Genomic DNA, 25,868 nt, shown 5'->3' with positions numbered 1-25,868 from the left:
GTCCAGATCCTGGCAGTGCTGTGTCCATACATTTTGAGATACCATTGCAGCTTCCTCATATGCAGTTTGGCATTGGGAAGCACCAGAATACAAGATGCCATGAACCCTAAGGCTTGAAGGACTGTCTTTGCAGTCAGCCCGGACTGAAGAGATAGTTGATGGAAGTAAAGGAAAAGATTCTTTTGTTTGTCCGGGTTAAAAGGCCATCTGGGATGCTGTATTCAGTCTTACACCCAGAAAGCACATGTCTTGAGAGGGTACTAGACTGGACTTTATTTCGTTCACAGAATACCCCAGGCATCTTAGCACTGCTATCACATAATCCAAATGATGAAGAAGCTCGTCCTTCCTTGAGCCAGAATCAGGCAATCGTCCAAATAAGGATAGATTTGTATCCTTTTAGCCTGAAGAAAGCTATCACTGGAGCCAGAACTTTCGTGAATACTCTGGGCGCAGTAGATAAGCCAAGGGCAATGCAGAGAACTGATAGCGAAGTCCCAGTCCAGCGCAGATACTTCCTGCAACTTAGTCTGATAGGAACATGGGTAAGCCTCCTTGAGATCCAAAGTTACCATCCAGTGATCCTTGCCCAGTAGAGGTAAAAGCTGTTGTAACGTCAACATTTTGAACTTGGGAATGTCCAGATAAGTGTTGAGGATAGATAAATCCAAAATTGGTCTCCACGTGTTCCTTTTTGGTACTAGGAACAGGCGAGAATAAAATCCTAGGCCCCTTTCTGGTATAGGAACCCGGCTGTATGGCCCTATTTGGAGTAACAGAGAAATTTGCTTGTGAGCCTCTATTCTTTGTTGAGGAGGAATGTCTGGCATGCCTTTGAAAGGAGGCAAGGTATGGAAATAAAACCTGTAACCATGGTGTATGATATCCAATACCCATCTGTCTTGGGTAATTATACTCCAATTTTCTTTGAAAAGTGCCAACCTTCCTCCCAAAGGTGCTGCCAGGCGAGAAGAAGTTCTGGCAGCTGAAAAGGTAGGTCATTGGGTCTGTACGAAGGACTGACCCTGCCCTCACCGAAGACTGTGCAGGAGAACTCCCTGTTCTAGGCCTGAAAGAGCCCTGACCTCTGCCCCTGCCACGTCTAGATCTACCCTAGACTGGGAATCATAAGAAGGATACGTCCACCCCTTTAGTAGGCCAATTTCTACTAAACTTTGGAGGCTGAACCTGCAAAAATCTTTAACAGTCTGCATAGACTTAGCCTTGTCTTCCATTTTCTTTAAAACTGCTTCAACAGGAGAACCAAACAAGACATCAGATTGTAAAGGAGCATCCAAAATCCTTGTTTTAACATGGTCACATAAATTTTGATCCCTCAGCCAGGCATGCCTGCGAAGAACTGACCCAGTGGCAGCCACCCTAGGCGAGGCCTGTACAGCATCAAAACCACACTGCAAAGAATGCTTACCCACCTGTTCAGAAACATGCACTAAATCTTGTAACTCTTTACAATCAATACCTTCACAGAGCATCAACCTTAGACTTCAATTGTGTAAGGAGATAATTCTGATATTTCAACATGTGAAACTGGCAATTCAAAGCTCTCATGGCAAGAGTGGAAGAAGTATAAACTTTCTTTCCCCATCTATCCAAGGCCCTAGCCTCTTTATCTGCAGGAACGGATTCTTGACAACAGAAGCCTTAACACCCTTAGGCCCCTGGCTAACAGTTTCTGGGTCTGCCCTAGGACTCTTAAAAGATACTTATGAGCTTCAGGCACCCTGTAATACCTATCTGGTTTAACAGGCGCAGGAGGCAAAGAATCAGGATTAAGAGAAGCTTCTGCAAACACATCTTCCACCACATTCAGAACAGGAGGTATAGCCAAAGGCCTATGCTGGGGTAAAAAATTCCCTAAGCCTTTTCCTGGAATCAGAGAAGTCCTGACCTTCCCATTTAAAATGCTCTCTCATGGAATGAAGAGTCTCTGAAAAAGAAAAATCCTCAGGAGGAGAAGCAGAAGGAGTAGAATCATCCACATCAGAATCGAATAAGGAGAATACTCCTGCAAGTCTTCAGCCGAAGACTCAGACACATCGAAGCCTGCTCATAATCCCCAACACTGGTTCCATCCTAGGCCTCTTATCAGGAGGGGGCATAGAGCCTCTAATTAAAGTAATTAAATCTTCTGCCATTTTAAGCATGTGCTTCTTGGGCACAGAACCTGAAGAACTAGGAGTGACACCCACAGAAGCTAAACTAGACCTGCCTCTAGGAGAAGCCTTGGAAACAGAAAGAGAGGGCCTAGACACCTTAGGAAGGGAGGGGAGTACAGTTATCTGAGAAGCCCCTGCAGCCTGACCTGCCTCCTGGGAGGCCACATCCTGTAAAATCAAAGTTTCTCCCTGGGACTCCAGAGAGGCCTCCGTCGGAACCACCGGTTCCACTGACGTCTCTAAAGAACCGCCCCGGTTCGGACGACTCCTCTAACCTAGGTTTGACTGCCTTGTCTTTGCGCTTCTTTGAGGAAGCCGGCGTCGGAGCATCCGACGGCATATTGTAATTGCACCGCTTCCCAACTAACCAACTCTGACTTCGGTCTGAAACTCCGAATTCGAAAAATTTCAGAACGCCGAACGGCACTTGCAACACTGCTTCTGCATCGGACCATGCGGCAAAAAAGACTGTGGATATGACGTCGGTCATGCGCATTTGTACCCTGACGTTCTGATGTCAGTCAAATGCGCCTTGACCGACGTCAGCCTTATACCCTGATATTCGGGCCGACCGAGGGACAGCGGACTACCCAAGTGTTAGGACTGCAGCAATGTGAGATGAAGAACATCTTTTCTTGCCTCAGACCGATGTCAGACAAAGTTAATAATTGTATTTCTTGTGGGAAGCAAATACCGCGTAAGGATTTTCATTCCCTCTGCATTCATTGCTTAGGTCCAGACCACGACATCTCGGTCTGTCGTTTTTGTGCTACATTCAACAAACGCACCATTAAGTGTCGGGCGGAGTTCGCCCAGCACTATTTTGGCAAAAAATTTAACTATATTATGTCGTCGGATACTCCGACTCCAGTTTTGTCTAAAAAACGCAAAGATAAGGACTGACACACGAGGTCCGCGGCCTCTACCAACACCACGCCAAAGCCGACTACAGGTGGTCCGGTTCTCAGCGAGGCACCTACGCAGCCCCTGCCTCCCGACAACACTTCATTGGCGGTGTCTTCTGTCCCAGTGAGGCTCCTCTGCCCACACCCCGACTACAGATACCGAAGCCACTCTTGGTGGTGAATCTCATCTCAAGATGTCTTCAGGCCCTCCTCTTCTTTTTCTATCAAGGCTTTCACTAAGTCTAAAGCAGCCATGCATTCTAAGAGACAAGCTCCACAGGGACCTTCTCCAGGCCCCATGCCTAAAAAACAGATGCTAAAAATGGCTGAGGATTTGATTACTCTTATCAGGGGTTCTCAAACCTCCCCCCGGACAAAAGGCCCAGAATGGAGGAAGAATCCCCCTCCTCTGACCAGGCCTCCATTATTTCAGAGCACTCTGATGAACAGGAACATTCTTACTCCCCTTTTGAAGATTCTGATGCTGAGGAGTCCATTCCCTCTGTCTCCCCCCCAGAGGATTACTAATTTGGGGAAACCTTACATACCTTAAGGGAACACTTACACTGGGAAGGCCAAGAGTACTCAGATTCCAAAAAAAGGCTTAGGGATTTTCTCTTGCTACCTCAGCACAGGCCTCTGGCTATACCTCCTGTCTTAGACATACTAGATGATGTGTACTCGGAGGCCTGCCTTAACCCGGATTCTTTACCTCCAGCCCCAGTCAAGCCTGACAGGTACTACCGGGTTCCTGACTCACACCAATTCTTATACAAAAGCCATGCGGCTGACCCAGAAACTATCTCACAGGGCCCCAAGGGAATTAAGGCCTCCACTGCTAAAAACCCATTACCTTCCGAGAGAGATTCCAGATCCTTAGAATGGTGGGGAAAAAAGGTATACACCTCGGCCACCTTAACCATGAGGGCATTAAACTGCCAGTTCCATATGCTAAAGTATCAACAGTTTCTGATGTCCTTCAAGGATGCATCTGCAGTCCTAACAAATGGGTTGTCCTGCCTCAGGCAGCCCTTCGGTCAGCCAGATTCCAAAGTCTGGGTCTGACCTCGGCTGATGTCGCACTTCACCCGACGTCATAGCTGCTGTTAACCGGGTATAAAGACATCAGCCGACGCCATTTTCCTCAGTCTTTCTTGCCGCGTGGCGCCCGAAGCAGAAGCTGTTCGCAAGTGCCGGTCGGTCAGAACCAGAGATTGCTACTACCGAAGACTTCTAAAAAGCTAAGTACCCCGTTGGGGACTCTTTCTTGCCTCAGCCGATGTCAGAAAAAGTGAATAACTGTTTAACTTGTGGGAAACAAATACCTCATAAAGATTTCCACTCTTACTGCCTACCTTGTTTAGGCCCAGACCACGCACGTAGCAGCTTGTCTAGCCTGTGCTTCCTTCAACCGACGGACACTTAGGCGTCGGTCGGAGTTTGCAGGAGTTTTGGCCCGCTTTTGCTTACAACATGCCGTCGGAGACTCCGACTTCACAATTAGCTAAAAGCGTAAGAAAGGACCGCACTTTCGCGGTCAGCGGTTTTGGCCAAAACTGCGGTTAAGCCAACGACTGTCTCGTTTCAAAACGAGTCCCCGGTTCTTCCTTCACCGGAAAGCATGCCTCCTACAACCGAGGCCTCATCCAGCATGGCTGAATCTGCTACTGAAATTCCACCTGCTCTTACAGGTTCTCAGGATTTATCAGATACTATCCCTTTAGATATATCTACTCCTGCACGTGGAGCTGCTAGGCCCCTGCATCCATGTCAATTAAGGCTTTTACCAGGGCTAAAGCAGCTAAATCAACAAAGACCGTGCCTGCTAAAACCCCTCTCACAGGCCTAGCTCTAGTACTCAAATGCTTAGTCTAGCAGAGGATCTCATTTCTTTGATCAGGGGATCCCAGCCTCACCCTGACAGGGCCTCTCACCCCCCTCCAGAGAAGAGGCCTAGAGCAGAGCCCCCTGAGCCAGTTTCTACAGATTACTCCTCTGATGATTCAGAAAATACAAACCCTCCAGAAGGCCCTTATTCTCCATATGAGGACTCTGATGCAGAAGACTCCATTCCTTCTGCCTCTCCTCCTGAGGAATTTTCTTTTGGGGAAACCTTGCATGCTATGAGAGAACAATTTCAATGGCAGGGCCAGGATTTTTCAGACTCTAGGAAAAGGCTTAGGACCTTTTTACATTTGCCACAGCATAGGCCTTTAGCCATTCCTCCAGTACTTACAGTTGTGGATGATGCATTTAATGATGCTTGTACTGCTCCTGACTCTCTTCCTCCGCCCCTGCTAAGCCCGACAGATACTACAGGGTTCGGACTCACATTATCACTTGTATAAGGCTCCTATTGCAGATCCTGAAACTATTTAACTGGGCCCCAAAGCTGTAGCAGCTGCCTCTGCCAAAAACCCCTCCCTCTGAAAGAGAATCTAGGGCCTTAGAGAGATGGGGTAAAAAAGTTTATACTTCTGCTACTCTTTCGGCTAGGGCCTTAAACTGTCAATTCCACATGATTCAGTATCAGGAATTTATGTTAGATCAGCTAACTAAAAAACTGTCCTCGCCTGAACCTTTAGACCGTAAGTCCCTTCAGGAAATGGTACATAACATTCAGCAGGTCAGTAATCATTCCTTAAAATGCGGCTATGATGCACTGGAGGCTTCCTTTAGATCAGCTATGACTGGTACAGTGATCAGAAGGCATGCATGATTAAAAGAGCAATCCTTACCAGACCATGTAAAGTCAAAGCTCCTAGATGCTCCCATGGAAAAACACAGTTTGTTTGGCTCCCCTGCACAGCAAGTGTTGAAGAAGGTGGAAGAGAAAGCAAAATCTGTCCAGACAGTCAAGGATTTCTTACAGGTCCAGCCTCCGAGGTTTAGTAGGAACTGGCCTTCCAAGAATTGGTCCTTTCCAGACACCAACAGAGCACAGAGAGGCAGGAATAGGCGCCAAGAGGCAGAGGTCAATCCAGAGGTGCCTACAGGGGCGTCAGTGGCAGCCTAACAACCAGAGAAGTACTGCCACAGATCCAGCCACTACCACTTCCACAGGACAATCACAGTGACTTGGCTCTGAAACCGCCTACCAGGGAACAACTAGAAGCACCCTTAGGTGGAAAGCTAGCCTTATTTTCAGTAAACTGGCATTACATTACAGGAGACAAATGGATTTTACAGACAATAGACAAAGGTTACAGGTTTCACTTCCATACTCTACCAAGGAAGAGAGGAATGCCAAACCTACCTCCAAATCAAAAGACAAACGCTCTAGAGCAAATAGACCACTTACTAAGGATGAGAGCTATAGAAAAGGTACCGTCTATGGAACAAGGGCAAGGATTTTACTCCAGACTTTTCCTGGTGCCAAGAAAGGAAAACCAATGAAGACCTATTCTCGACCTGTCCGCTCTGAACACATATCTCATTGTTCCAAAATTCAAGATGCTGACCCTACAGCAGCTTCTTCCCATGCTGGGCAAGGAGTCTTGGCTGGTAACTCTAGATCTCAAGGAGGCATACCTGCACGTCCCCATACGACCAAATTGCAGAAGATACCTCAGATTTCTTGCAGGATCAGAGCATTATCAATTCTCAGCATTGCCTTTGGCTTATCTACTGCCCAGAGTATTCACGAAATGCCTGGCATCAGTAATTGCTCATTGCAGGCTTCAGGGAATTCAAATTTACCCATACCTGGACGACTGCCTGTTACAAGCGGACAACAAAAACAAATTAACAAAAGATTTGAGAAAGGTCATTCACCTATTGCAAGCCCTGGGATACACAGTCAACATAAAAAAGTCAAGGCTGATACCATCACAAAGGATAACTTTCTTGGGTGCAGAACTGGACACATCAAGTAAATGGCATTCCTCACAGCAGAAAAGCAGAAGCACCTACCACTCTATTTCATGGCATTAACAACGCAGAACCAGCTTACAGCAAGGAAAGTCCTGCAAGCCCTGGGTTACATGGCATCCTGCATAATATTGATTCCACATGCCAGACTACATATGAGGAAGTTGCAATGGTACCTAAGGAATTTATGGTCTCAGCACAAGCACAGCCTAGAAACCCAAATTCCAATAATTCCATGCCTGAAGCAAGAATTCCAATGGTGGGCTCAGGCCTGTCAATTGAACAAAGGGCTACCCTTCCACAGCCCTCACCCAAGCCAGACTATCACCACGGACACCTCAGACCTCGGTTGGGGGGCACACATGGTGGACAAGTGCATACAAGGCTTATGGACTCAAGACCAGCTGAACCTACACATAAATCAAAAAGAGATGCTGGCAGTAAAGCTGGCAATTCAGACATTCAGACCGTTTCTTCAACAGGGTCATTTGCTGATAAGGACGGACAACATCACAGTTATGTGGTATATCAACAAACAGGGAGGCACACATTCATATCCTCTATGCCGGATGGCAATGGACCTCTGAAATGTGGCCCTGAACCTCAACATTCAGCTCCAGGCAATATTTGTGCCAGGAAAGGAAAATATACTAGCAGACATCTTAAGCAGAACTACCACGGATGCCCACGAATGGATGCTGCATCCAGACATCTTCAAATCCATTACAAAGAAATGGGGACTACCAGAAATAGACCTATTCGCATCCCCACACAACCACCAATTGAAAAAATTCTGCACAAGGACATACCACCCACTAGCTTGGAAGGTGGACTCCTATCTTTCAGTTGGGAAAACCTGACAGCATATGCATTCCCACCTCTTCCTTTGATGCACAAAGTGCTACTGAAGATCAAAGAAGATCACCCAAGGATCATCCTGATAGCTCCAGACTGGCTGAGGCAGCATTGGTACCCACTACTGAGGAGTATGTCTCGGGAACACGCATGGCCTCTACCCCTAGTTCCTTTACTGCTAACACAGAACAACTTCAAAATCCTGCATCCAAACTTGAAAACAGTGCAGCTAGCTGCTTGGAACATTGCATAAGACAAAATAACCCAGGTTTATCTCAAAGGGTTAAAGACATTATCTTGGAGGCTTGCAGACCCTCAACAAGAAAAACTTATTCAGCAAAATGGAAAAGATATCTCATTTGGAGTGCAGCAAAAGGAGAAAATGTATCACTGGCAAACATAGCTAACATCCTGGAATACTTAGCAGAGCTTTTCCACAATGGCCTGTCCTACTCCTCCATTAAGATTAATGCGTCAGCAATTTCAGCAGAATACAACATGGATCCTCCAGTCTTTTCTCATCCTCTACTCAGGCAATTCCTGAGAGGAATTAAGAATGTAAAGCCACCAAGGAAGCCACCATTGCCTACATGGGACTTGAACTTTGTGTTAGAAAAGTTGACACTTCCCCCTTTTGAACCAGCAGCAACAGCAGAATTACAGTACTTATCTTGGAAAACTGCTTTCCTGCTTGCAATCACTTCAGCAAGAAGGGTTTCTGAATTACAGGCATTAATGGCAGTACAGCCCTTCCTTATCTTCCATCAGGATAGAGTGTCCATGAGAACTAATCCTACTTTTATGCCAAAGGTGGTCTCCAGGGTATCATTAAACCAAGCAATCCACCTACCTACATTCTTCCCCAACCCACAGAACAGGCAGGAAAGACTACTACATACCTTGGATGTGCATAGACAATGCGCTACTACCTGGACAGAAACAAGAACAATAGGAAAACTGACCAGCTTCTGGTAGCATATGCAACAGGAATGGAAGGAAAAGCAATTTCAAAACAGACAATCTCAAAATGGATAGGAAATTGCATTAGATTTTGTTACTCTTATCATGGAAAGACAACTCCAGAAAACATCAGACCTCACTCCACAAGGGCTACAGCCACTACTACAGCTTTTTTGAGGAGTGGCTACCAAAGACATTTTAGAGGCTGCTACTTGGAGCTCCGTGCATACATTTGCCAAGCATTACAATCTACCTTTATACTCCAGATCCCGAGCAGGTTTTGCCACTGCTGTTTTGCAAGGGATCTTAACTACACCATAATCTTCTTAGTACCTCCTCCCCAGTTTGGCTATGGTATTCTACCCATTTGTTAGGACTGCAGATGCATCCTTGAAGGACATAGTACAGTTTTGTACCTACCATAAATGTAGATGTCTGAGAGGTATGCATCTGCAGTCAGGATTACCCACCCTCCTTCCCCTCTGTGGTACTCCTAGGGTATTTGCCCATCTTGTAGCTAGCTGGGGAATCTATTATGGTGTATTTGTTTGTATATATGTATATACATGTTTATTTCTATTTGTTCTCTATTGTTTGGAAACATTTGCATTTATCCAAATTTAGCCTTCCTAGAGGGCACCTGGCATCTGGGGCAAGAAACACTGGGGAAAATGGCGTCGGCTGATGCCTTTATACCCGGTTAACAGCAGCTATGACGTCGGGTGAAGTGCGACATCAGCCGAGGCCAGACCCAGACTTTGGAATCCGGCCGACCGAAGGGCTGCCTGAGGCAGGACAACCCATTTGTTAGGACTGCAGATGCATACCTCTCGGACATCATTCATTTATGGTAGGTACAAAACTGTACTTTATCACAGTTGAGAAGTAAAATGTCACAACCTGAACAACCAGACTTGAAGGAGTTGCAGGATTTGATGCATAGTGCAGAACAAGTGGGTAAACATACCTTGCAATGTGGTTTTGATGCCCTAGAGGCCTCATGTAGAGCTGCTGTTACAGGATCAGTCATACGTAGACATGACTGGCTCAAGGAGCAAACTTTACCAGATCATGTCAAAGCTAAGTTACTAGATGCCCCAATACAAAAGGATGTATTATTTGGTGTTAAAGCTGAGGAGGTATTAAAGAAAATGGAGGAAAAGGCTAAATCAATGCAAACAGTGAAAGATTTTCTACAGGTACAACCTCCACGTTTCAATAGAAATTGGCCTTCCAAAAATTGGTCCTTTCCAGCCACGGACAGACCCCAAAGAGGTAGATGCAGGCGCCCGAGGGGCAGAGGGCATTCTCAAGGTTCGTTTAGAGGCAGACAATGGCAAGCTCCTACGCAAAGAGGTGGTGAGGACAGTTCGCAGTCATTCAGAAAGCAAGCCCAATGACTTTTCCCTTTGCATGCCAAGCAAGGCTCAAATGGCAGCACCCTTAGGCGGAAAACTGGCATTATTTTCAAAAAATTGGCATATTGTCACAAAAGACAAATGGATCCTGGACATTATAAACAGAGGCTACAGATTCCATTTTCACACCCTTCCAAAAATGAGAGGCATGCCAAACCTGCCACACAATCAAAGGGCAGAGGCACAAAGACAAATTTCAGATCTCATGGACATGAAAGCTATTCAAGAGGTACCTATTCACGAACAAGGTCAAGGTTTTTATTCCAGACTATTCCTGGTACCAAGGAAGGGAAAAGATTGGAGACCTATTTTGGACCTATCCATCCTAAACACATTTCTACTCGTACCAAAATTCAAGATGCTCACATTACAGCAGCTTCTTCCCATGCTGGGCAAGGGGTCTTGGCTGGTAACATTGGACCTCAAGGAGGCATACCTGCATGTCCCAATCAGACAAAATTTCAGAAGATACCTCAGATTTCTTGCAGGTTCAACCCATTATCAATTCTCTGCATTGCCCTTTGGCTTATCTACTGCGCCCAGAGTATTCACGAAATGCCTGGCATCAGTAATTGCCTACTGCAGACTTCAAGGGATACAGATATACCCATATTTGAACGACTGCCTGATCCAAGCGGACAGCAAGCACATACTTCTGAAACATCTGGCTTTTGTAATAATGTTGTTGAATTCTCTGGGATACGCAGTCAACAAAAAGAAATCAAGGCTAATACCCTCTCAGAAAATAATTTTCCTGGGTGCCAACTTGGACACAAACACCCAGATGGCCTACCTCACGCCAGAGAAGCAGGGGCAACTAACTCAATACTTCAGAATACTAGCAAATTTCAACAGGCTGACTGCAAGGAAAATCCTGCAGGCTCTGGGATTCATGGCATCTTGCATCCTACTGATCCCATGTGCAAAGCTGCATATGAGGAAACTTCAGTGGTACCTGAAAAACCTATGGTCTCAACACAGCCACAGTTTGGAAACAGTAATACCACTAATTCCATGTCTTCAAAAGGAATTTCTATGGTGGGCTCAAGCATGCCAAACAAACACAGGTCTCCCATTCTGCAAGCCTCAAGCAAATCAAGTCATCACAACAGATGCCTCGGAATACGCCTGGGGGGCGCACATGACAGATCGGTGCATTCAGGGCAAATGGTCCCAAAAAGAAAAGCACCTTCACATCAATCAAAAGAAAATGCTAGCAGTAATAAATGCTTTTATAGCTTTCAAAGACCTTCTGCATCCAGGTCAACTATTGATAAGGACAGACAACACCACAGTAATGTGGTACATAAACAAACAGGGAGGAACTCATTCATACCCCCTATGCAGGCTGGCCATGTCACTTTGGAACATGGCTCTGGAATTGCAAATCGAACTTCAAGCACAGTACTTGCCAGGCAAGGAAAACACGCTGGCAGACAACCTAAGCAGAAATATGACAGATCCACACGAATGGAAGTTGCATCCTCAAGTTTTTACAGAGATAATTCAAGCATGGGGAAGGCCAGACATAGATCTCTTTGCCTCCCACAAAAATCACCAATTGACAAAATTCTGCTCAAGGACTTTTCATCCACAGGCCTGGAGAGTTGGACGCTCTCTCTTTTAGTTGGACAACAATGACGGTTTATACCTTTCCACCTCTTCCTCTGCTGCCCAAAGTTCTATTAAAAACCAGAGCAGACAGACCAAAGATGATTCTCATTGCTCCAGACTGGCCAAGACAGCACTGGTACCCACTTCTGAGGAGCCTGACGCATTCCCCTCTATGAACTCTACCTCTAATGCCTCTTCTTCTGACTCAACACAGCTTCAAAACTATTCACAGTCAGCTGAAAACACTCAATCTGGCCGCATGGAAGATTCCTTAACATCACAACAGACTCTACTCTCCAAGGAGGTGCAGGATGTCATTTTGGAGGCCAGAAGGCCATCTACTAGAAAAGCTTACTCCACAAAATGGAAACGGTTTTGTGCCTGGAATGAAAAAAAGGGCCAGAATCCTGGAAAACTGAATTTACCTCAAATATTACAGTATCTAGCTGAGCTGCTAAGCAGTGGACTTTCATTCTCCTCCATCAAAATCCATGCCTCAGCCATTTCTGCAGAATACAACACTGATCCACCTTTATTCTCTCACCCCCTCTTAAGAGAGTCCCTCAGAGGGGCTAAGAATATAAACTCCCAAGGAAACAACCAATACCTGCTTGGGATCTCAATTTCATTCTAGAAAAGCTGACCTTGCCTCCTTTTGAGACAGCTGCCTCAACAGATTTGCAATATTTGTCCTGGAAAACAGCTTTCCTTCTGGCTATCACCTCAGCTCGTAGGGTATCGGAACTACAAGCTCTCATGGCTGTGCAGCCTTTTATCATCTTCCATCAGGACAGAGTTTCCTTACGAACCAACCCGTCCTTTATGCCAAAGGTGGTATCCAGGGTAGCTTTGAATCAGGCTATTCACTTACCTACCTTTTACCCTAATCCTCAAAACAAAGGGGAGAAACTACTACATTCCTTGGACATCCACAGTCAACTGCGTTATTATTTGGAGAGAACAAAGCCTTCCAGAAAATCAGAACAGCTCTTTGTGTCCTATGCAATAGGAGCTCAAGGGAAGCCAATTTCCAAACAGACAATCTCAAAATGGATAGCCCACTGCATACGCTTTTGTTACTCCTTTCATGGTAAAACTGTACCTGCAGGCATCAGATCTCACTCCACAAGGGCCACAGCTACCTCTGCAGCTTTCCTCAGAGGAGTTCCTACCAAAGATATTTTGGAAGCAGCCACTTGGAGTTCTGTGCATACCTTCTCCAAGCACTACCACCTACCATTATACTCCAAATCTAGAGCAGGCTTTGCCACTGCAGTCTTGCAGGGCATTCTGGCTCCTCCTAGTTCCACCTAGTGCCTACCACCCCTTTCTTAGCTTTGGGCTTCAACCCATCTGTTATGACTACAGCTGTATGCACGATGAACATAGTACAGTTTTGTACCTACCATAAATGTAGATGTTCGAGTGCTAATACAGCTGCAGTCCAGGTTTCCCTCCCTCCTTCCCCTCTTGGGACAGGCCTATTGGCTAACACCTCCTCATACAACCTGATTGGGGTATTCTTTTATGGTGTATTTGCTTGCAACTACTGTATTTTAATTATATTGCATTGCTTTATTACACAAATTTATGTATTGCCTTCCTTCTGGGGGCACCTGACATCTGGGGCAAGAAAAACTGAAGAAAATGGCGTCGGCTGGTTCTTTTATACCCCTGGCGCACTGACGTCAGGGAAGAAGCGACGATAACCGATGCCGGACCTAGACTTTGGAATTCGGCCGACCGAGGACCCGCCTGACGGCAGGACAACCCATCTGTTATGACTGCAGCTGTATTAGCACTCGAACATCTACATTTATGGTAGGTACAAAACTGTACTTTCTGCCTTCTTGTAAACTTCAGTCCGCCTGAACATTATCCCATAAATTCCATTTATCCGTATGAATTTTTTTTCTTTTATTCTCACCTTCATTTCTTTCATCATCTTTACATTTGGTTTGGACTCTGATTTTTTTTTTCTAGTAATTGTATTTTTTGGCAGCCACTAGCATTAAACTTTGTAAAGCTATAGTGTGCCATTGAAATTCAAATCCTGTGTTCCAGCTCAAATAAATATTTCTTTAGTTACAGCCATTTTCTCTCTCATTAATCCTGTTTAAGTACAAACTAGGGATTTTTTTTATTTCATTTTTGCTTTGACAACAGTATTTCTTTTTTGCTTTGACAGTTAATTTCTTGTGGGAGTTTGCTTTTTTTCTGAAGACAATTTTTAAAAGCTGCCAACTCATTACAATGTCAAAAAAACGCCTCTAGTTTTCTTTTTCTTCCCCATCACATCTCCAACATTTACTCTCTACCAAAGGAAAAAGCCTGTGAAGATTACTTAGGGGTATAAAGTTATTTTTTCTCTTCTCTTTTCTCTGTCTTTTGTAATCACCTCTGATTGATTCTTGTAGTTGTGCAATATTTTATACTTCCTACCAATTATCTCTTTTTAACAATATCTTTTTTCTACACTTGACTAAATACTCTGACAAAGCTTAGTACCCCCCTTTGCCTTTCAGTTTGCCTGTACTCTGTTGTCAGACCTTGATAAGGAAAGGCAGTCTCTAACCTGCAGTCCAAACATCTGTTTAGCCTTATCTCACTCTGTCATCATTCCCTTCCAGTTATTTATTCCAAATACTTTGTTCATTTTCTGTTTTCATCCAGTAAATTTCTAGCCCCTTCTCGCCAGTTTTGTATACCACTGCTTGCTAATTATCCCGATTGGAACAATCTCCCTTCTTCAGTCCCTCACCACCTTGTTCTTGGAATGCTTTCTTCTACTTTGTGAATATAATATTCTGTATGGTATTCCATAAGAATTTGCATTCAGAATCCTAGTCTTCAGCTCTGTAAGTTATCTTTTTTTTTATCATGATCATCCTTTTTCTAACTTTAAAGTATCCCTTCAAGTCAGATAACCCTAAACAACCTTGTTTTGGGAGGGGAATCAACTTAAAACCACTTAACTCTTTGCCCTCTTTCCCTCCAAATAAACTCCTTCAGCTGTATTAACTGTTAAATCTGAATTTTAAAAATGTGCGTGACTTCTGCATAAGACTAAAAGACTAAAAATGTTTTCACTGTTTATAACTTAACTATTGAAACCATAATCGGGCTTCCAGTTTCTTAATTTATTATCATTCCTCATATCATTAGCTGCAATAACAGAATCCTTTTTAATCCATGCATGTAAATACTTAAATCTTATGTCTCTATAAGTGTGAGTATTGCTAAACCAATTAATGGGTACATGCATAGTGTACCACTGTAGGTTTTGTTTTTCATTGATTTGTTTTATATTTCAAAGAAAAAAAACTTGAAACTATGTAAAAATGCTCCTCTACACCAAAATGATATTTTTCTGGTTTTATCAAGTGAAAAAAGAAATATCTGTAAAACAATGCTAACTTTCCTTGACTACCACATCTGTTGTATCCTTCAATTTATGATTTCCTCCTTTTGTTTACTAATGGATCTAAATATAAAAAAAACATAGCAAAGGTAGAAGAGGACATTCCTGGCCTGGTTCCATTGTTCAGATATTGCTTGTCATAAAGGAACCCTTCCATTTTAATTCTTACCTCTGACCCTTCATATATAATCATCTCCGTTTTTCTATCGGGTAATGCAAATGCTGCAATTGCCCTGCTCATACTATTCCAGCTGACCCTATTGTGAATGCAGTCTCTGCATAAAAGCTTACCAACAATAGTGGTGTTTTCTCACGCTTTTATTCCCTCTGAGTCATTACTGTTCTGTTAATGTTATCAAATGTTTGTCTGCCTTGCACAAAACCACATTGATTAATATCTGAATTTTTTGGTTACATATTTGATATTATCTTAACTAATATAGACATAAACACTTTATAACAATCTTTTCAACTGAAAACTTGTCTAGATGAAGCCAGATTTGAGAGGGTCTTTTTTCTTTCTTGGTAATACCACTGCCACTGCTTGTCCCAAGATCCCAGTACCCCCCTGCCCATTTTAAAATGTTGAACAAAGCCTTCCATGGAAGTCTCGGTGAGTGCCCTCACTCTTAACTTCCAAGTTTCCACGGGCTTCTGTTCCCAGAGACTTCTCTGCTGATTAATTACACACAGTTGTTTTTATTAATTCATTTCGCCAGAATTTTGATCATCTGGAATTGTTGCAAAAGTGCCACCTGTCAAGCCAAGAACACACATCTTAAAGTCCGTCTTGCAAGGCTTCTGAATAGCCCAGAAGGTTTTTGAGTGGTGTTATAGAAATTGCTTGTCAAGTCAAAAGTGTCTGTCTACTGCCCCTCCAAAAAAAAAAAATCTGGACCAGCTGGAGAAGAAGCAGAAGTTAGTATTTTATATTTTACTGAAGAGAAGATAGTCATTATTTTCTGTTTTCATATTTTGGTAAAGAAGTTTATAAGGAGTAAAAAAAAAAATAGAGGAAGATGAACTTAATTTAAATACTATTTTATTGCTTCCTACATAGTTTATTTTTTTGAAATGCACTTGTAGTTTCATGACTTTTACATATATTCAAATAGTTTTTATTTTATTTTTTTTCTTATCTTGTGCTGCCTTTGAACAGCTGTTTGTCTGCTATAGGCATTCATCTGTCTAGAGAATTATGGCTTTAAGAACCAGAGCAAATGTAGTACATAGCAAAGTATAAAGGAGCCTATTGGCATCCTGCATTAGTATCTGTGGAGTGTAAGATCTGCATTGGTTTCTTGCAGGAAACCTGCCACTACTATCACAAATTCTGGCTGGGAGAAGTCACACAATGTAGAATTAACTCAATGCTTTGATTCATTACTGCTGTGACCTCTTCTTTTTTTAACAGAGTTGTTGCTGTGTTAAGTATAGTATAACTGTTCTTTTCAGGTTTTACCTAAATAGGGTACTTGACTTTCAATAATGTGTATTTTACAAAGATGCTGCAACCTGCTCACGACTTCATCAAATATTGCCTCAATTCCAGGGCTGGCACCTCACTGATTTACAAGATTCAACCTTCTGAACTCTTGCCTTTTGAACCTTCTCTGGCTTATTCCACTGGAGAGATTTAATTGTCATGGTTTGTGTTTCTTCCCAACCATTATCTACTCCAGAAAACCTTCAAAATCATGTGTAGTAATATGCATGCATTACATACCTCTCAACTTCTTACAGCAAGAAGTTTGGACAGTGCCATAAATAAAAGTGGGGCAAAGGCCCAAAAATATGGGCAAGTTTTAAATATTCCTCTTACAAACTTAGACAGTTGATAGAATAACAGGCTTTGCATTAGCATGAATTTTATGAAGGGTATGAGGTCTATAACTCAATGTCATTATTTTCCAACTTCAGTCTTAATAATTTGCCAGAAAACCACAATTTTATAAAAAAAAAAAAAAAAAAAAAAAAACTGTCCAAAAATATGAGGTATAAATCTGGACATTCAGCAAAACTCTGTACAGTTGAGAGGTATGATGTAGTATATCAGTCAGTCTGTGAAGAAGTTTTATTTTTTTTCTCTGTATCCACTTGGTCCTTTCATCAAACAGATAACTTTCCTTCTAAGTCTGGGAAGTAATTATTTGCTTGTCCTTATTGGTTGTGGTTTCTATTTTCTGTCTTGCAAGTCTTGCTGACTTAGGTGATGGACTGTAGTTTGATTAATGTAGGGGTTAAGCATGTTCTCTTACTCCAGAGCATAATGCCGTTGTACACAGGGGCATGAAATGTGTTTGTCTCGTCAGAGAGAGAGAGAGAGAGAAACACTTTCCATGTGACAGCACAGAAGAGACAGTGGGAGCCATCATTGGTTCATGTTGGTTTGATGTCAGAGCAGAATAAATGTAGTGGTCAGGCATCTCCATCTAATAAATACTGACAGATTCTTTCACATGATCTTGCTGGTTTGTGAAAAGTTCTGTTGATGTAATATGATAATTCACTCAAAAGATTTTCTTTAATAGTGAGATTTTTATCAGACTTGTCTGTATCTACTGTGTGTTTCTATTTTATGCTACTTTTAGAATGCGTATTGCTATAAATAGGCACAGTTGTATAGCTACTGTGTTTTTAGATTTTTGTTTTGTTTTTCTGTAGGCAGCACAAGTGGTCTTGATTTCACTTTTTGAGCTAAATACACCAGAATTTACAATGCTACTGGGTGCCTTGCCAAAAACATTCCAAGATGGTGCCACAAAGCTTTTGCATAACCACCTCAAGAACACAAGCAATGCAAGTATGGTAAGTAACTTTGCATGTGAACTGTTTAATTGTGACTTATATTTTTCAGGTTATGGTGACCTCTTAATCCAATAACTTAAAACAGTATATTTATGTTTTTTAACTACAGATGTGAAGTTGTTCAATCTCGCTGTTCATTCTTCACTGATGGGTTCGGAGCCGATCCTTGGCTCCGACACAGCTGATTAGCAAAGCTCAAAGATTACCAGTAGCTCGAGACCAAGCCCCTTATCCCTTGATGCATTGCTGGAATTTCCTCAGATCTAGTTTGCCCCGGCACTGATCTCTTGGTTTCCAGCATTGCTTGAGACTTTTTGTGGGATATTCTGCATATTCGCAAGTTTTCTTCATTTTTTTTCTCTTATATATATGTGTGTATGTATATTTTTAGATATAGTTAGACTGTATAGAAGTGTTCTCCTTTCCCTTTTATAGCTTTGCCACGTTATTTGTGGCTTTTTGCTTCTTGGCCTTGGCCTTTAGTAGTTTAGACTAGTTAGGAGTTTTTATTAATATTCTGTTTTGTATTATATCTAGAGTGGCCCCTTTGGGCATTTGTCAAAGTTGTTGATATTATGTCTGAAAATAAGGAGAAACATCTGAAGTCTGGTTTTAAAAAATGTCCAGACTGCGGACAAAAAATGTCTGTGACAGATGCACATGTTCAGTACGTTTATTGTTTGGGTGAAGTGCACCTTCAGGAGTCCTGCAGTATCTGCCACTCATTTTCTACTAGGGAATAGAGGAAGAGGAAACTCATTGATCGGGGTATCCTTAAGCACCCCTTTGTAGAAGCTTTGTCTGACCAGGATGGTATCCTTAAGCACCCCTTTGTAGAAGCTTTGTCTGACCAGGATGGGGCCAGCAAATCTTCGAAATCTTCCTCGGAGTCTAAGACAAAAAAAATAAAAAAAGTAGAATATACTGTGACTTCGGCACCACAGCTTTCGGAGCCAACAGTCTGTTCTTTTCGGAGCTGGGACTCTGGCTTGGAACCGGTCTCTGAAACTCCCTCTTCCCCACTTCTCCAGTCGGCACCATTGGTGCTTTCTTCCAGGTCATCTGTTAGCCTTTCAGATTCGGATATGGATCGGCTGGTACAGAAGCTATTAACGACACCAGGCCTAGCTAAATTGTTGTCGGCTCCGTCCCGGGCATCAGAACCGAAAACCACAATTCCTGAATTGACTACTACTCCTCCGAGCCATAACGGTCCTTCGGAGCTGAAGGAGGCCGACTTGATGATTGTAGAACCCTTGGAGCCGACGGCTGTTCTAGTATCGTCGGCTCCATCTGCTCGGACGTCCTCAGTGCCGACTGGGGACTCTAGGAACTGATGTTCCCCTGTCGGATCCGGGGAGGATAGTCACACTGACTTGTTGGTGCCAACACTTCCTCTCAGGACATCGGCTTGGGTGAGCTCGGCTCCTACCTCGGGCTCGGAGCCCACGGCATCGGTGAGGAAGGGAATTGCAGTTCCTTTGGGTCCATCGACTCCTTATCGGAGCCATGATGCTTTCAAAGCCATGAGGCGAGTGTTGTCTCCAAAGACTTCCTCATCACCAGGTTTGGCATCTTCTTCCTTTAAAGTGCTTGTGTCTGCTTCTGCTACCATCGGTCACCCCAAGGATAGAGACCCAGAGTCTCAGGTAGCTCCACTGGGTGCGCCCTGCTCTTCTGAGACTTCCCCAGAAGTCCCCACTGAGGAAGTACCCAGAAAGAGACTGTGCAAGAGGAGACACTTGGACTCCCCACAGGAGTCCCTGACATCTGACACTGACTTGGAGGAGTCAGAAGGGTCCCCTCGATCCCCCTCTGAGGACATCTTCTTTGCAGAGATACTTGAGATCCTTCGCAGAGGGGTGATTGGCAGTCCAAAAGCCCTACTGAGGATGAGTCGGTTCTTCTGAAGGCTTTCAAGTCTCAACCTTACACCTCTTGGGTGTCTCCACCCTATGATGAGTTTATGCAATTGGTCTCTCGTAGGGCATGGGAGTCTCCAAAGTCCATGGAGCCTGTCCCTCGGAGGCCTAATAAATGTATTTCTGCCCCCTGTGGATAAATCCTTTCTGTCCAAATGAGTTCATGTTGATGCCATGGTGGTGGCGGCGGCCACTAAGAAGGAATTGTCGGAAACATCTGCGTCTATTCATCCTCCTAACAGAGAGTCCAGGATCATAGATAGATAAGGGAAATGCATGTTCAGTTCAGCGACTTTTACTCTGCGATCACTGAACTCTCTGACCCATTTTACCAGACTGCAAAGAGATCTCCTTAAGGAGCTTGGAGATTCTCTTCCAGGGTACTTTAGCTGCAGGCATCTCTGACAAAGTTTTGGCCCAGCTTGCTATCCTTAATTCCATTGTGAACTCGTCCATGTGCCTCATATCATATGCAGCTGATGGTTTGAGTAAGGCTGCAGGTACAGGGATTGCTCTTCTCAGGCATGCCTGGATGTACCTCTGTTCTTTGCGGAGCCTTTCAAGTCTTCATTTGTAAACACTCCGTTTGACAGCCCATCCTTGTTTGGGCCAAAGGTAAAGGAAACATTGACCAGGTGTGAACAGGAGGGAAAGACTCTGTCTGCCATCAGAGTCCATTTTTCCACCCCTACTCGGCCTTTCCCCAAAGGCCAAAGGGGAGGGAAGAAGTGTTTCTGGAAAGCCCAAGGAGCCTTTCAGGACACACATGGAGAAACTCCCTCCAGGGGCAGAGGAGAGGGTAATAATGGCAGGCGCTGCCCTCGCGGCAGAGGGAGTCCGCAACACCAGGGTGACAGAGATCACTTCTCTGGCCAACCCTACCAACTCTCCTGAGAGGAGGCCCGACTGTCCTGCTTTGGAGGCGGTCGGGGGTCGCTTATCTTTGTACCCAGACGCTTGGCTAGATATCACAAATGATAGATGGGTACAAAACATCATTTCCAGAGGGTATTTCATACTGTTTTCCGCTCCACCCATTCCCGTCAAGAGAATCCTGGACGTTCCACCTAGTTACAGGGAGCAAGCAACCATAGAGGTCCGCAGGTCACTAGACAAAAGAGTCATCCAACCAGTCCCAGCAGACCAAACAGGAATCGGAACTTACTGAAGATTCTTTTTGGTTCCAAAGAAAACAAGGGACTGGAGACCCATTTTGGACCTCAGCAGTCTGAATGAATTTGTAAAAAAAGAGAAGTTTCGGATGGTCACGCCTCAGTCCATACTCCCCTTTTTAGGTAGGACAATTGGATGTGCTCGATCAATCTCAAAGATGCGTACTACCATATAAAAATAGCCAGACCATCCAGAGTTCATCTGCGTTTCCGGCTGGGAGCCAGTCATTACCAGTTTCGAGCCCTGCCCTTTGGTCTCACTACAGCCCCCAGAGTGTTTACCAAATGTATGGCAGTGGTCACGGCTCACCTGAGGCGTCTAGGATTCCAGGTGTTTCCATACCTAGACGATTGGCTCCTTACCTCTACCACCAGGCATCAACTGATTCAGGCAACAGAATCCACTCTGACACTCATCAACCGCTTAGGCATTATGGTCAACTTCGAAAAGTCTGCCTTGTCACCATCGCAGCAAATCGTCTTTATAGGGGCAGAGCTAGACACTTCAACCACCACTCTACATCTTCCAGTCGAAAGGGTTTCAATTCCTCACCAACACATCACTTCACTGGTGTCAAAGAACAGAGCTCCAGCTGCAGAGGTCTTGAAAGTACTAGGTTTGATGGCGGCAGCAATTTTAGCCATTCCATTGGTGAGGATGCATATGCGGATTCTTCAATGGCTCCTGTTCACTCAGTGGTCTTACCAGGACTTGCCAATGAACCACATGATTCTGATTACAAACTCTTTCAAGAAGGATCTTCAGTGGTGGTTGACGTCTCTACTTGTCACAATAGGACACCCCTTTGTACTCCCCCTCCAGTAGTCACTGTGACCACGGACCCTGATAGGGTGGGGGGCATTTTCAGGGAAAGACTGCCCAAGGCACATGGACGGATCGAGAGTCACATTTGCATATCAATGTCCTAGAGATGAGAATGGTACTTCTGGCGATGCAATACTTTCAGGACTGACTCTCTAGGGACAATTGCCATACAGACAGACAACATGTCAGTGGTCTGGTATTTGAACAAACAGGGCGGGACCAAGCCTTACCCCCTTTGCCGAGAAGCCCTCAGAGTTTGGCAGTGGGCTTTGTCATCCCAGTGCTTTCTGCTGGCAACGCACATCCCAGGGAGATCCAACGTGATAGCGGACAAGCTGAGCAGGGCAATTTTATTGCCACACGAGTGGTCCCTCAAACTGGAAATTGCGGACAGGATTTCCTGCAAATGGGGACAGCCTTGCTGCAATCTTTTTGCCAGCCACATCAAAACCAAATGCAGAAGCTACTTTTCCCATATACCCTCTCCGGGAGAACCCACGAGGGATGCACTCGTACACGATTGTTCCCCGGGTCCCCTCTATGCATTTCCCCCAATTCCGCTGATACCCAGATTTTTACAGAATGCAAAGTCGCTGGGAAGGACTGTCATTCTTATAGCCCCTCACTGGCCTTGGCAGATTTGGTTTCCATTTCTTCACCATCATCTCTTGGAGAATCCATGGATCCTGGACCTAGTTCCAGACCTTCTGACACACCCGTCAGGGGACCTCCATCCTTCCTTGCAGTCACTGAAGCTAACTGCTTGGCTGCTCCATTTCCCCGTATAGCCAGGCTTCATAATATTTCAGATGACACAAGTCAAATTTTGTTGGCTTCCCACAAACCTTCCACCAGAAAATTGTATCGTAGTAAGTGGAAAAGATTTTCCATTTGGGCTTCTAACAAAAACCTTGATCCTTTCCAAGCTCCATTGTCACCCATACTAGAATTCTTGACCGAGATTTTTCACGAAGGAGTGGCAGCTGCTACCGTCAGGGTCCAGTTAGCAGCTTTATCTAATTTTCATCTAGGTATTGATGGACTGAATATTATGCAACACCAGTTATCCGAGGCCTTCCTCAAAGGTACCTTTCACATGAGACCTCCAGTGAAGACTCCTTATTCTCCCTGGAGCTTGAATTTCATGCTATCCCATATTATTCTTTCTCCCTTCGAACCAGCATCATCTTGTGAGCTCAAGTTTCTGTCATGGAAAACTATTTTTCTAGTGGCCATTACTTCTGCCCGCAGAGTGTCAGAGCTTCAGGCATTATCTATCAAGCCCCCCTATATGATTTTTCATCCGGGCAGAGTATCCCTTAGAACTAACCCTTCCTTTTTGCCTAAAGTATGTTCTGAGACAAACATCAATCAAGTTATTGAGTTGCCCGTTTTTTTTCCCCAACCATACCAACAAATTAGAATACATGCTGCACAAACTTCATGTTCACAGACAGCTCAGATATTGTCTAGACAGAACTAAAGAATTCAGAAAGTCAGACCAGCTTTTTGTTTCATTCTTTGAAGCCAGAAAAGGTAGACCAGTGGCTAAAACAACCCTTTCTAAGTGGCTTTCAGATTGTATCACCTACACTTACTCATCTGCTAATAGGTCTTTGTTGCATAAAGTGAAGGCGCATTCAACCAGAGCAGTCTCTACTTCTTCGGCATTTCAAGCCAAGTTACCTCTTGATAATATCTGTGCTGCAGCCACTTGGTCTAAGCCTCATACGTTTATCACTCATTACAAAGTGGACAAGGCCTCCAGGGATAGGGCTTCCTTTGGTTCTACGGTCCTGAAAAATATACTCCCGTGAGCCACCCAGGATTAGGGTGCTAGGGAAGCTACCCATCAGTGAAGAATGAACGTCGAGATTGAACAACTTCACGTAAAGAAGTTATGTTTTCACCATAACGTTCCATGTGAGTTGTTCCATCTCGCCTTCATTCTCACATCCCTTCCTCCTTCCCCCACCTGGCTGACAGTTGACTTGGAGACTGGCTTCATCCTGGTTATTCAGTGTTTCTTTGTGTCTGGGGAGATTAGTCCTCTTACTAGGATATGGTACACGCAGCAAACAAGATCTGAGGTAATTCCAGCAATGCATAATGGGATATGGGGCTTGGTCTCGAGCTACTGGTCTTGAGCTTTGCTAATCAGCCGTGTCGGCGTCTATGATCGGCTCCGAACCTATCAGTGAAGAATGAAGGCGAGATGGAACAACTCACATGGAATGTTATGGTAAGTACATAACTTCTTTATTTTCATTCTTGTTCTTAAGAATGCAGTGTAAGCACAAGTTTTTTTTTCCTCACATTGAATGATTGGACGTCTGTCCCTCATTTCATGAAAATGGACACTAGAGCTAAAATTCACACCCAGTTTGCGAATCTTTATCTTAAGTTTTGATTTATTGTTGTTGTTTGTTGTGCTGATATTTTTGTTTATGATTTTTTTTAAATATTTCCAAAGTTGGTAACATCCCAGGGGAAACCTCACCACTTTTAGTTTTGGCCAAACAGTTAACACAGAAGTATTTTCACAGTCAGTATTTACTCTGCTTAATGAGAACAGTAACCTGTCTGAGAGTCATCACTGCACTTTAATTTTATTACAAAAATAGAACAAAAACGGAATAAATGACTCCTGTAATCAAAGACGAAGCATAAATATAAAATAAAACAGATGATAGGAGTCAAACATGGCTGAGGCAATCAACTATCCCTTTGTAGAAATACTCTGTGCATATAAATCCTCTGGAATAAACTGCAGCGTTAAAATCAGAAATAATTTATTAAAAGACAAAACGAGTTAGCGCTTTCACCTTAGATGGCTTCTTCAGACTCAGAATACTTTATTTTTATTCTTTCAGAAGGACCCTGTTTGAAAGAGTGCATAATCTAAAGGAATTTTTGACCATAAATTGTTAGATAGGCAGAGTGGGTGTTTGCCTCTGTTTCTGAGGCAGAATCAAGTGCTGGAAACATGCACAAGAATTGCAAGTGTCACTGTAAAATGCTTAAAAATAGCTGGTAAAGTTCTTTGAGACCCCATCAGTTCTGAGTTGGTCTGAGGGTTTTGATTTTTGAGTGGCACAATCTTGCTAGCCCCATCTCCATCATCTCCTTTACTGATACTGCCCCAACTCCTGGAATAGCACCTGTGCTCTGTTGTATAGCCAGTTTACACTAAAAGTTTTAAGAGCATAGTGTCTTCCTTCAAGACTGCTTCTACCTTATTTACAGATACAGCTCCAACTCCTGGTATATTGCCTGTGCTCTGTTGTATAGCCAATTTACACTAAAAGTGTGTTTTAAGCTTATACCACAAAGTAGTCTTACTTTGTCTACTGTACAGGATACTTGCATACCACTGAGACACCCCCCCCACACTCGCCTGTTTAAAAACCTTGCCTCTTGCCTCTCTCTGCCATCAATAAGTTAGTCACTACCCTAGTGCTAACTCTGTTGGTTAGCTAAACTCTTTTTTTCTGTTTGTGGTTTCCTTTTAACTGTTTTTATCTTACTGCGAATACCTGTGTATACCTCGCTATAACATCTCTTCCCTCTCTGTCTACACCTCCTTACCTCTTTGACTTACCTGCTGACTCTCACTGTGTGCTCTTTCCTGTTTCCCTCCTGGCCTGCTGATTGTTTCTTGTGGTGACTACCATTTTCTGCTGATTGTTTCTTGTGGTGACTACCGTTTCCTGGCCCATCTCACTCCGTTTCGCCCTTACTATGCTCTGGCTCACTCAGCTTCCCTCCCACCCACCCTCTCATATAATTTTCTTTATACCTAACCATATAATTACTCCCGCCAAGCTCCACCCCTTTCAATCTGCTAGAACATTCTAAACACCTTACCCCTCCCCTACTTATTACTTCATAGTTTTAGCCTGCTGCAAATTCTCCTGATT

The 25,868-nt window shown here is 43.8% G+C and overlaps 1 protein-coding gene across 1 annotated transcript in view; it reads left to right on the top strand.

Moving 5' to 3' along the window:
* Positions 1-25,868, top strand: part of CLASP1 (cytoplasmic linker associated protein 1) — a 4,127,769-nt gene that overhangs the window by 3,323,028 nt on the left and 778,873 nt on the right. The window contains exon 32 of the mRNA XM_044073692.1: positions 17,885-18,028. Within this exon, the coding sequence (XP_043929627.1) occupies positions 17,885-18,028 (144 nt within the window). The remainder of the gene's footprint in view (positions 1-17,884; positions 18,029-25,868) is intronic.

The sequence above is a fragment of the Protopterus annectens genome, chromosome 6.part0 (genome assembly GCF_019279795.1).
Source record: "Protopterus annectens isolate FY-2018-M chromosome 6.part0, PAN1.0, whole genome shotgun sequence".
Taxonomy (NCBI): Eukaryota; Metazoa; Chordata; order Ceratodontiformes; family Protopteridae; genus Protopterus; species Protopterus annectens.
Note: the sequence above shows the minus strand (reverse complement) of the source record. Positions and strands in the feature narration are given on the sequence as shown.